Here is a 13,256-nt window from a genome sequence, read left to right as displayed (position 1 = left end):
AAAGGTTTGTAAACAGGCTTAATTCTAACCAGAGCCTGAACAAAGGCTTGAACATCTGGCACAGCGGCCAGCTTTTTGTGAAGTAACACAGACAAGGCAGAAATCTGTCCCTTCAGGGAACTTGCAGATAATCCTTTTTCCAATCCTTCTTGAAGGAAGGATAGAATCCTAGGAATCTTAACCTTGTCCCAAGGGAATCCTTTAGATTCACACCAACAGATATATTTTTTCCAAATTTTGTGGTAAATCTTTCTAGTTACAGGCTTTCTGGCCTGAACAAGAGTATCGATAACAGAATCTGAGAATCCTCGCTTCGATAAGATCAAGCGTTCAATCTCCAAGCAGTCAGCTGGAGTGAAACCAGATTCGGATGTTCGAACGGACCCTGAACAAGAAGGTCTCGTCTCAAAGGTAGCTTCCAAGGAGGAGCCGATGACATATTCACCAGATCTGCATACCAAGTCCTGCGTGGCCACGCAGGAGCTATCAAGATCACCGACGCCCTCTCCTGATTGATCCTGGCTACCAGCCTGGGGATGAGAGGAAACGGCGGGAACACATAAGCTAGTTTGAAGGTCCAAGGTGCTACTAGTGCATCCACTAGAGCTGCCTTGGGATCCCTGGATCTGGACCCGTAGCAAGGAACTTTGAAGTTCTGACGAGAGGCCATCAGATCCATGTCTGGAATGCCCCACAGCTGAGTGACTTGGGCAAAGATTTCCGGATGGAGTTCCCACTCCCCCGGATGCAACGTCTGACGACTCAGAAAATCCGCTTCCCAATTTTCCACTCCTGGGATGTGGACAGCAGACAGGTGGCAGGAGTGAGACTCCGCCCATAGAATGATTTTGGTCACTTCTTCCATCGCCAGGGAACTCCTTGTTCCCCCCTGATGGTTGATGTACGCAACAGTTGTCATGTTGTCTGATTGAAACCGTATGAACTTGGCCCTCGCTAGCTGAGGCCAAGCCTTGAGAGCATTGAATATCGCTCTCAGTTCCAGAATATTTATCGGTAGAAGAGATTCTTCCCGAGACCAAAGACCCTGAGCTTTCAGGGATCCCCAGACCGCGCCCCAGCCCATCAGACTGGCGTCGGTCGTGACAATGACCCACTCTGGTCTGCGGAATGTCATCCCTCGTGACAGGTTGTCCAGGGACAGCCACCAACGGAGTGAGTCTCTGGTCCTCTGATTTACTTGTATCTTCGGAGACAAGTCTGTATAGTCCCCATTCCACTGACTGAGCATGCACAGTTGTAATGGTCTTAGATGAATGCGTGCAAAAGGAACTATGTCCATTGCCGCTACCATCAACCCGATCACTTCCATGCACTGAGCTATGGAAGGAAGAGGAACGGAATGAAGTATCCGACAAGAGTCTAGAAGTTTTGTTTTTCTGGCCTCTGTCAGAAAAATCCTCATTTCTAAGGAGTCTATTATTGTTCCCAAGAAGGGAACCCTTGTTGACGGAGATAGAGAACTCTTTTCCATGTTCACTTTCCATCCGTGAGATCTGAGAAAGGCCAGGACAATGTCCGTGTGAGCCTTTGCTTGAGGAAGGGACGACGCTTGAATCAGAATGTCGTCCAAGTAAGGTACTACAGCAATGCCCCTTGGTCTTAGCACAGCTAGAAGGGAGCCTAGTACCTTTGTGAAAATCCTTGGAGCAGTGGCTAATCCGAAAGGAAGCGCCACGAACTGGTAATGTTTGTCCAGGAATGCGAACCTCAGGAACCGATGATGTTCCTTGTGGATAGGAATATGTAGATACGCATCCTTTAAATCCACCGTGGTCATGAATTGACCTTCCTGGATGGAAGGAAGAATAGTTCGAATGGTTTCCATCTTGAACGATGGAACCTTGAGAAACTTGTTTAAGATCTTGAGATCTAAGATTGGTCTGAACGTTCCCTCCTTTTTGGGAACTATAAACAGATTGGAGTAGAACCCCATCCCTTGTTCTCTTAATGGAACGGGATGAATCACTCCCATTTTTAACAGGTCTTCTACACAATGTAAGAATGCCTGTCTTTTTATGTGGTCTGAAGACAACTGAGACCTGTGGAACCTCCCCCTTGGGGGAAGTCCCTTGAATTCCAGAAGATAACCTTGGGAGACTATTTCTAGCGCCCAAGGATCCAGAACATCTCTTGCCCAAGCCTGAGCGAAGAGAGAGAGTCTGCCCCCCACCAGATCCGGTCCCGGATCGGGGGCCAACATTTCATGCTGTCTTGGTAGCAGTGGCAGGTTTCTTGGCCTGCTTTCCCTTGTTCCAGCCTTGCATTGGTCTCCAAGCTGGCTTGGCTTGAGAAGTATTACCCTCTTGCTTAGAGGACGTAGCACTTTGGGCTGGTCCGTTTCTACGAAAGGGACGAAAATTAGGTTTATTTTTTGCCTTGAAAGGCCGATCCTGAGGAAGGGCGTGGCCCTTACCCCCAGTGATATCCGAGATAATCTCTTTCAAGTCAGGGCCAAACAGCGTTTTCCCCTTGAAAGGAATGTTAAGTAGCTTGTTCTTGGAAGACGCATCAGCCGACCAAGATTTCAACCAAAGCGCTCTGCGCGCCACAATAGCAAACCCAGAATTCTTAGCCGCTAACCTAGCCAATTGCAAAGTGGCGTCTAGGGTGAAAGAATTAGCCAATTTGAGAGCATTGATTCTGTCCATAATCTCCTCATAAGGAGGAGAATCCCTGTCGACCGCCTTTATCAGCGCATCGAACCAGAAACATGCGGCTGTAGCGACAGGGACAATGCATGAAATTGGTTGTAGAAGGTAACCCTGTTGAACAAACATCTTTTTAAGCAAACCTTCTAATTTTTTATCCATAGGATCTTTGAAAGCACAACTATCCTCTATGGGTATAGTGGTGCGTTTGTTTAAAGTGGAAACCGCTCCCTCGACCTTGGGGACTGTCTGCCATAAGTCCTTTCTGGGGTCGACCATAGGAAACAATTTTTTAAATATGGGGGGAGGGACGAAAGGAATACCGGGCCTTTCCCATTCTTTATTAACAATGTCCGCCACCCGCTTGGGTATAGGAAAAGCTTCTGGGAGCCCCGGCACCTCTAGGAACTTGTCCATTTTACATAGTTTCTCTGGGATGACCAACTTGTCACAATCATCCAGAGTGGATAATACCTCCTTAAGCAGAATGCGGAGATGTTCCAACTTAAATTTAAATGCAATCACATCAGGTTCAGCTTGTTGAGAAATGTTCCCTGAATCAGTAATTTCTCCCTCAGACAAAACCTCCCTGGCCCCATCAGACTGAGTTAGGGGCCCTTCAGAAATATTAATATCAGCGTCGTCATGCTCTTCAGTATCTAAAACAGAGCAGTCGCGCTTATGCTGATAAGTGTTCATTTTGGCTAAAATGTTTTTGACAGAATTATCCATTACAGCCGTTAATTGTTGCATAGTAAGGAGTATTGGCGCGCTAGATGTACTAGGGGCCTCCTGAGTGGGCAAGACTCGTGTAGACGAAGGAGGGAATGATGCAGTACCATGCTTACTCCCCTCACTTGAGGAATCATCTTGGGCATCATTGTCATTGTCACATAAATCACATTTATTTAAATGAATAGGAATTCTGGCTTCCCCACATTCAGAACACAGTCTATCTGGTAGTTCAGACATGTTAAACAGGCATAAACTTGATAACAAGTACAAAAAACGTTTTAAAATAAAACCGTTACTGTCACTTTAAATTTTAAACTGAACACACTTTATTACTGCAAATGCGAAAAAACATGAAGGAATTGTTCAAAATTCACCAAATTTTCACCACAGTGTCTTAAAGCCTTAAAAGTATTGCACACCAAATTTGGAAGCTTTAACCCTTAAAATAACGGAACCGGAGCCGTTTTGAACTTTAACCCCTTTACAGTCCCTGGTATCTGCTTTGCTGAGACCCAACCAAGCCCCAAGGCGAATACGATACCAAATGACGCCTTCAGAAAGTCTTTTCTAAGTATCAGAGCTCCTCTCACATGCGACTGCATGCCATGCCTCTCAAAAACAAGTGCGCCACACCGGCGCGAAAATGAGGCTCTGCCTATGCTTTGGGAAAGCCCCTAAAGAATAAGGTGTCTAAAACAGTGCCTGCCGATATTATTATATCAAAATACCCAGATAAAATGATTCCTCAAGGCTAAATATGTGTTAATAATCAATCGATTTAGCCCAAAAAAAGTCTACAGTCTTAATAAGCCCTTTTTGAAGCCCTTATTTACAATCGTAATAAACATGGCTTACCGGATCCCAGAGGGAAAATGACAGCTTCCAGCATTACATCGTCTTGTTAGAATGTGTCATACCTCAAGCAGCAAGAGACTGCTCACTGTTCCCCCAACTGAAGTTAATTGCTCTCAACAGTCCTGTGTGGAACAGCCATGGATTTTAGTGACGGTTGCTAAAATCATTTTCCTCATACAAACAGAAATCTTCATCTCTTTTCTGTTTCTGAGTAAATAGTACATACCAGTACTATTTCAAAATAACAAACTCTTGATTGAATAATAAAAACTACAGTTAAACACTAAAAAACTCTAAGCCATCTCCGTGGAGATGTTGCCTGTACAACGGCAAAGAGAATGACTGGGGTAGGCGGAGCCTAGGAGGGATCATGTGACCAGCTTTGCTGGGCTCTTTGCCATTTCCTGTTGGGGAAGAGAATATCCCACAAGTAAGGATGACGCCGTGGACCGGACACACCTATGTTGGAGAAATGCCCTACCCTATTCTAAATTACTACAGTTCAAAGCTCTTTTACCTTACCAGCCCTGAACAGGGCCCTTTGCGGGGCATGCCCCAAGAAATACAGCTCTTTTGCCTGTAAAAAAAAAACATACAATACCCAAGCCCCCCAACATTACAACCCACCACCCACATACCCCTAATCTAACCCAAACCCCCCTTAAATAAACCTAACACTAAGCCCCTGAAGATCATCCTACCTTGTCTTCACCATACCAGGTTCACCGATCGGTCCAGAAGAGCTCCTCCGATGTCCTGATCCAAGCCCAAGCGGGGGGCTGAAGTCTTCATCCAAGCGGGGCAGAAGAGTTCTTCCATCCGATTGAAGTCTTCATCCAAGCGGCATCCATCCGGAGCGAAGCGTCAGCATCCTGAAGACCTCCACCGCGGAACATCCATCCTGGCCGACGACTGAACGACGAATGACGGTTCCTTTAAATGACGTCATCCAAGATGGCGTCCCTCGAATTCCGATTGGCTGATAGGATTCTATCAGCCAATCGGAATCAAGGTAGGAATATTCTGATTGGCTGATGGAATCAGCCAATCAGAATCAAGTTCAATCCGATTGGCTGATCCAATCAGCCAATCAGATTGAGCTTGCATTCTATTGGCTGTTCCGATCAGATTGAGCTCGCATTCTATTGGCTGATTGGCTGATTGGATCAGCCAATCGGATTGAACTTGATTCTGATTGGCTGATTCCATCAGCCAATCAGAATATTCCTACCTTAATTCCGATTGGCTGATAGAATCCTATCAGCCAATCAGAATTCGAGGGACGCCATCTTGGATGACGTCCCTTAAAGGAACCGTCATTCTGCAGTTGGACGTCGCCGGAAGAAGATGGGTCCGCGGTGGAGGTCTTCAGGATGGAGCCGGTCGTCATCGGATGAAGATAGAAGATGCCGCTTGGATCAAGATGGTTGCCGGTCCGGATCGCCTCTTCTTCCCGGATAGGATGAAGACTTTGGAGCCTCTTCTGGACCTCTTCAGGCACCGGATGATGGATCGCCAACCCCCGCTTGGGTTGGATGAAGATTTTGGAGCCAGGACGGATCGGTGATACCTGGTGAGGTGAAGACAAGGTAGGATGATCTTCAGGGGCTTAGTGTTAGGTTTATTTAAGGGGGGTTTGGGTTAGATTAGGGGTATTGTATGTTTTTTTTTTACAGGCAAAAGAGCTGAACTTCTTGGGGCATGCCCCGCAAAGGGCCCTGTTCAGGGCTGGTAAGGTAAAAGAGCTTTTAACTTTAGTAATTTAGAATAGGGTAGGGCATTTTTTATTTTGGGGGGCTTTGTTGTTTTATTAGGGGGCTTAGAGTAGGTGTAATTAGTTTAAAATTGTTGTAATATTTTTCTTATGTTTGTAGATATTTTTTTATTTTTTGTACTTTAGCAAGTTTATTTAATTGTATTTATTTGTAGGAATTGTATTTAATTAATTTATTGATAGTGTAGTGTTAGGTTAATTGTAGGTAATTGTAGGTAGTTTATTTAATTAATTTATTGATAGTATAGTGTTAGTTTTAATTGTAACTTAGTTTAGGATTTCTTTTACAGGTAAATTTGTAATTATTTTAACTATTTTAGCTATTAAATAGTTCTTAACTATTTAATAGCTATTGTACCTGGTTAAAATAAATACAAAGTTACCTGTAAAATAAATATAAATCCTAAAATAGCTATAATATAAATATAATTTATATTGTAGCTATATTAGGATTTATTTTACAGGTAAGTATTTAGTTTTAAATAGGAATAATTTAATAAGAGTTAATTTATTTCGTTAGATTTAAATTATATTTAATTTAGGGGGGTGTTAGTGTTAGGGTTAGACTTAGCTTTAGGGGTTAATACATTTATTAGAATAGCGGTGAGCTCCGGTCGGCAGATTAGGGGTTAATAATTGAAGTTAGGTGTCGGCGATGTTAGGGAGGGCAGATTAGGGGTTAATACTATTTATTATAGGGTTAGTGAGGCGGATTAGGGGTTAATAACTTTAGTATAGTAGCGCTCAGGTCCGCTCGGCAGATTAGGGGTTAATAAGTGTAGGCAGGTGGAGGCAACGTTGTGGGGGGCAGATTAGGGGTTAATAAATATAATATAGGGGTCGGCGGTGTTAGGGGCAGCAGATTAGGGGTACATAAGGATAACGTAGGTGGCGGCGCTTTGCGGTCGACAGATTAAGGGTTAATAAGTGTAGGTAGGTGGCGGCGACGTTGTGGGGGGCAGATTAGGGGTTAATAAATATAATACAGGGGTCGGCGGTGTTAGGGGCAGCAGATTAGGGGTACATAAGGATAACGTAGGTGGCGGTCGGCAGATTAGGGGTTAAAAAATTTTAATCGAGTGGCGGCGATGTGGGGGGACCTCGGTTTAGGGGTACATAGGTAGTTTATGGGTGTTAGTGTACTTTAGAGTACAGTAGTTAAGAGCTTTATGAACCGGCGTTAGCCCAGAAAGCTCTTAACTACTGACTTTTTTCCTGCGGCTGGAGTTTTGTCGTTAGATGTCTAACGCTCACTTCAGAAACGACTCTAAATACCGGAGTTAGGAAGATCCCATTGAAAAGATAGGATACGCAATTGACGTAAGGGGATCTGCGGTATGGAAAAGTCGCGGCTGAAAAGTGAGCGTTAGACCCTATTTTGAGTGACTCTAAATACTGGCAGTAGCCTAAAACCAGCGTTAGGAGCCTCTAACGCTGGTTTTCACGGCTACCGCCAAACTCCAAATCTAGGTCATATTGAGTTACAGAAGTTATATACAAAGAAAAGAAAAAACACATTATACAATCAAATCTGTTACTTCACAGTACTGTAAATGAAATACTAAAAATGGACCTCACATTTTCTATTTTGTTACATAAAAAAAAAAAGAGAAAACTTGTAATTATACGCATTACAAATATATGTATATACACAAAAAAAAAAATATTAAGTTTTCTCGAACTTATGAAACCCAGAGTAATGAGATAGATAAACAACTAAATGTGGCTAACATTGTACAGAAATTAAAAGTGCTAGTTAAACAAGAAATCTGAGCCATGTGAATCTGGGTATTTAGAGAGATATTAATGATAATGTATCCCACAAGTATTATAACTAGAGATAAGTTAAAATATGGTAATATTTGGCAACAGAATTGTGCTGCATCTGTAAGTTTAAACTAGAGAAGAAGCTCTATATCTGTATATATATATATATATATATATATATATATCTGTATATATATATATATATATATATATATATATATATATATATATATATATATATACTGGGAAAGGAAAAGAACCCTAGTACAAGTGATGTAAAGACTTTATAGCCAATAGTTGATTAGACATAAATATCAATACATGAGTTTATGAAGGGTAAGCTTACAGAAACTTAATATTAAAGGCCTTATTCTAATCTGATATGTCTAGAACCCAGCTCCACCCAGGGCACTTGGGTTAGCGCCAGCTCCCAACATTATTTAGGCAAGTAATTATATAATATCTATTTTTTAAAATACATATACCCTTTGCTAGAGTTGTACTATAAGTGCACACTATATAGATTGTTCTAATCAGCCATTCTCACACACAAAAAACAAAACAGAAGAAAACAATAACTTAGTCTCTATCAATTTTACCACAGGTCACAACAAAGGGAAATAATACTGTAGGAATTAGGACTATTGATACAAATGCAATTAACTGTGGAGTGTCTCGAGGGAACCACAAATCTAGTTCCTGACTATTAAAGGGACATGCCACCCACATTTTTTCTTTTATGATTTAGAAAGAGAATGCAATTTTAAACATCTTTCTAATTTACTTATATTATCTAATTTGTTTTATTCTCTTGATATTCTTTGATGAAAAGCATATCTAGATATGCTCACTAGCTGCTGATTGGTTGCTGAACATAGAAGCATCGTGTGATTGGCTCACCATGTGCATCGCTTTTTCTTCAACTAAGGATATTTAAAAAATGAAGCAAAATAAATAATGGAAGTAAATTGTAATGTTGTTTACATTTCTATTCTCTATCTGAATCATGAAAGAAAGATTTTGGGTTTAGTGGCCCTTTAAGTAGGTAATCAGGGAACTATAAAGTGATGGGGGGGTAAAAAAGGATGTGGAGCCAGCCGCACTAATATTCGATATCTTAATGATAAATGTACCAGGAGGTCAGATATAGCTCAATACTGACTATATAGGTGTGGCATAATAATTAAATACCTGGTTTTAAGATATCTATATGGGAGCTTAGAGCAAATGAAAAAGCCATATCTCCAGACTCACACTAAAACATTCATTACTTGTACATAAGTAGAAAATATATTATTTTGACTCCTCAACAGTATAATCGTATAACTGAATATTGGAATATGTATAGACATACATTATGAATAAGCGGCTAGGTACTTGTTAAATAAGCTGATGTGACAAAGTAAAGAGAAAATATTACACTCAATCATACGAACATATAAGAGACGAGTAGACAGCGGTTTGTTATTGATAAGCACATTTAGAGGTAGGCAATTTTAATTCTAGAGCTGGTTGGCCCAATTATGACTGCGTATGCTTTAAAATGGAGGTGACAGCTGTAACATGACCCTTCGTGTAAGCTAGTTATCAAAAATATATAGGAAACATCAAACTCCTAAGTGGAAGAATATAGAACTTGTGGAGGACTTATGTTAGGGTTATCTATAAATATGGAATAGTATATATAGCAGCTAACCTAGAGGAGCTGTATAATGTTAGAGGAGCTGAAAGTTGATATAGGAGATGATATAACAGCAACATATTGTAAACTCACCATATTTCACAAAAATATATAGCAAAATAAAAAGTATAGGATACATTACAATATAGCGTATGCGAAGTCCTGCAAGCAGGGTAGGGGGGAAACACTAAAGACCGCAACTCTAGGGTTTTATCAATACAGTCATCAGCCCTCTATTGGCAGCATTAGCTTTTAATCAGCAGAAGGCAGTGAAGAAAAAATGTATAGCTACCTAGCTGTAACCTGCATGTATACAAGTAACTAATCTGTATAGGGCCTCTCAATATATACATAGTTAGGAATCTTGAGGCAGTCCCCAGTGATATGTAATCTAAGCCAAACTTACACGAGTATAAGCTATGTGTAGAAAAAACTGTATAAAACGGTTATAACTACACCTCTGCAGAAAGTATATAAACATGAATTATTCCAAAAGATTAAAGGTTAAATAGACAGCTTATAAATAGTAACATATAGGGAGAGTACTGTTGTTGATCACTAAAACCAAAACTATAAGTGCCACCGTTTGGAACAAATAGACTAAACTAATATGATCTACTTTAACTGGTTTTTCAAACCAACTTAAATATCCTAGAAATATGTGCATACTGATATAAAAATGTTAACAACCTTAAAAAGCTAGTACTAAACCGTTTATACCAAAGAAGAGTTAGACAATCCGACAAGGCAGAGTCTGATAGTAAGTCTTAAGTAGGAAAGCCATCGAACATAAACCTTCAGCCGATCCCTGATCGAAACCAAAAGGATACAGTGTCCAGCAATTGCCAAAGTGAGAGGTTCATCAGCCACAAAGGCCAACACCCGACCATAAGACGATCCAGCCCTGTTGGACAAGGTTTTCGCAACAATATGCTCTCCGACAGCACAAAAAAGAGCCCACCCGAGCAAACAGGTAGGGTTTCCCTTTCATCGCCATTCCAGGATAATCATAGCAGACAAGTTCAAGCTGATTCTCCTCCACAAGGGTCCGCTTCCCGGATTTCTGGTAGGACATATTATGATCTTTGACTCTCACTAGAACCTCTGTGCTGTGCCGCTTCCCGGCAAAGAGTGAGATAGGTGAAAACAGGAGGTGTTGTAAACAGAGTCTAGGATACATCTGCTCCTCTTGCCAGTTAGATGTCCACTGTTGCGTAGAAGGCGACTCAGCTTGGGTGGTAGCAATAGTTAAGAAGGTAGCTGATCCGGTCGGTATTAAATTGCTCGGCATAGCCAAGTCTCCTTCTTCTTGTGTCCGGCCAGCCTCATCACATCTAATCTCGTATAATGAGGGCTCAGAAACATCATACAGATTGCCCTCATGTGAATCTTGTAGCTTCCCCGGATCAGCGCTAGCCTGTGACTCCTGGTCAAACGCCTTAATAAGCGTTAGCCTTAATTGTGTGAAATGGGCCTCTAGTAGTTCCAGGATTTCTTTATCCCACGAGGTCGTCGCCATCTTAGCTCAGATATCGCAATCCTTAAATGACTTATCTTAACGGAATGGCAAATCAAATGCAACAAAGTCTGTGTATGCTCTTGGGCTTAGGATAGCTTATGTTACTGTGGCTCCCCTCTGAATGGATTAGAGCTATAAAAATACAAGTAAATAAGCCCCTTTTAAAATATTTGGAGCCAGAGCTCTGTAGAAATGCGACCATCCACCTCGGCGGCTGACTCCGCCCCCCCTTCCCAAGAATTTTTAAATGCAAACTATTTTTACTTAATTAGCCCTTTTACGGTATGCACAGATCTCAACCTGTTTTATGGCACTTTAAATTTCTTCAGAGCATTCGTCTTCACCTCTTCCAGGTTACTAAGGCAAAGAATGACTGGGTGATTATGGGAAGTGGGAGGAATACTTAAGCTTTGCCGGGGTGTCTTTGCCTCCTCCTGGTGGACAGGAGCTTAATTCCCAACAGTAATGAATGGATTTGTGGACTCCCCATGCCATTGAAAAGAAATAACTGTTATTTACATAACACAGAATCGTCCCTTAACTTAATAAGCGCTAATCACCTGCAGACGTATTTATAGGAACATCATCCTCCTCGGTCTTCACCTGATCACACGTAAACAGATCTTCTGTTATCTCAACTTTCACTATATCAGCGTTGTCTGCGTCTGTGCAAATATAGTAAACAATAGAGTTTATATCATATGATCTGATGTTTATATCACAGGATCTAGTGTTTATATCACATGATCTATTCTAGTGTTTATATCACATGATCTAGTGTTTATATCACATGATTTAGTGTTTATATCACATGATCTAGTGTTTATATCCCATGATTTAGTGTTTATATCCCATGATCTAGTGTTTATATCCCATGATCTAGTGTTTATATCACATTATTATTATTATTATTATTATTATTATCAGGTATTTGTAGAGCGCCAACAGATTCCGCATGGTCTAGTGTTTATATCACATGATCTAGTGTTTATATCACATGATCTATTCTAGAGTTTATATCACATGATCTAGTGTTTATATCGATCTGATGTTTATATCACATGATCTAGTGTTTATATCACAGGATCTAGTGTTTATATCACATGGTCTAGTGTTTATATCACATGATCTATTCTAGTGTTTATATCCCATGATCTAGTGTTTATATCCCATGATCTAGTGTTTATATCACATTATTATTATTATTATTATTATCAGGTATTTGTAGAGCGCCAACAGATTCCGCATGGTCTAGTGTTTATATCACATGATCTAGTGTTTATATCACATGATCTATTCTAGAGTTTATATCACATGATCTAGTGTTTATATCGATCTGATGTTTATATCACATGATCTAGTGTTTATATCACATGGTCTAGTGTTTATATCACAGGATCTATTCTAGTGTTTATATCACAGGATCTAGTGTTTATATCACAGGATCTAGTGTTTATATCACAGGATCTAGTGTTTATATCACATGATCTAGCGTTTATATCACATGGTCTAGTGTTTATATCACATGATCTGGTGTTAATATCACATGGTCTAGTGTTTATATCACATGGTCTAGTGTTTATATCACATGGTCTAGTGTTTATATCACATGGTCTAGTGTTTATATCACACAATCTGTTTTTTTTATCACACACATATATATATATATATATATATATATATATACATCTTCTGTTATCTCAACTTTCACTATATCAGCGTTGTCTGCGTCTGTGCAAATATAGTAAACAATAGTATTTATATCATATGATCTGATGTTTATATCACAGGATCTAGTGTTTATATCACATGATTTAGTGTTTATATCCCATGATCTGGTGTTTATATCACATGATCTGGTGTTTATATCACATGATTTAGTGTTTATATCCCATGATTTAGTGTTTATATCACATGATCTAGTGTTTATATCACATGGTCTGGTCTTTATATCACATTATTATTATTATCAGGTTTTGTAGAGCGCCAACAGATTCCGCATGGTCTAGTGTTTATATCGATCTGATGTTTATATCACATGATCTAGTGTTTATATCACATGGTCTAGTGTTTATATCACATGATCTAGTGTTTATATCACATGATCTAGTGTTTATAGCACATGATCTGATGTTTATATCACATGATCTAGTGTTTATATCACAGGATCTAGTGTTTATATCACAGGATCTAGTGTTTATATCACATGATCTAGTGTTTATATCACATTATCTATTCTAGTGTTTATATCACATG

General features: G+C 40.1%; 1 protein-coding gene across 6 annotated transcripts in view; it reads right to left on the bottom strand.

Annotated features, from left to right (window-relative positions):
- The window catches only part of LOC128666689 (uncharacterized), a 257,961-nt gene that overhangs the window by 58,500 nt on the left and 186,205 nt on the right, over window positions 1-13,256 (bottom strand). For all 6 annotated transcript variants that reach the window (XM_053721418.1, XM_053721417.1, XM_053721423.1 and 3 more), the window contains one exon: window positions 11,561-11,665. In XM_053721418.1, coding sequence (XP_053577393.1) covers window positions 11,561-11,665 — 105 coding nt within the window. The remainder of the gene's footprint in view (window positions 1-11,560; window positions 11,666-13,256) is intronic.

This window comes from Bombina bombina, chromosome 7 (assembly GCF_027579735.1).
Source record: "Bombina bombina isolate aBomBom1 chromosome 7, aBomBom1.pri, whole genome shotgun sequence".
NCBI classification, from domain to species: Eukaryota; Metazoa; Chordata; class Amphibia; order Anura; family Bombinatoridae; genus Bombina; species Bombina bombina.
Note: the sequence above shows the minus strand (reverse complement) of the source record. Positions and strands in the feature narration are given on the sequence as shown.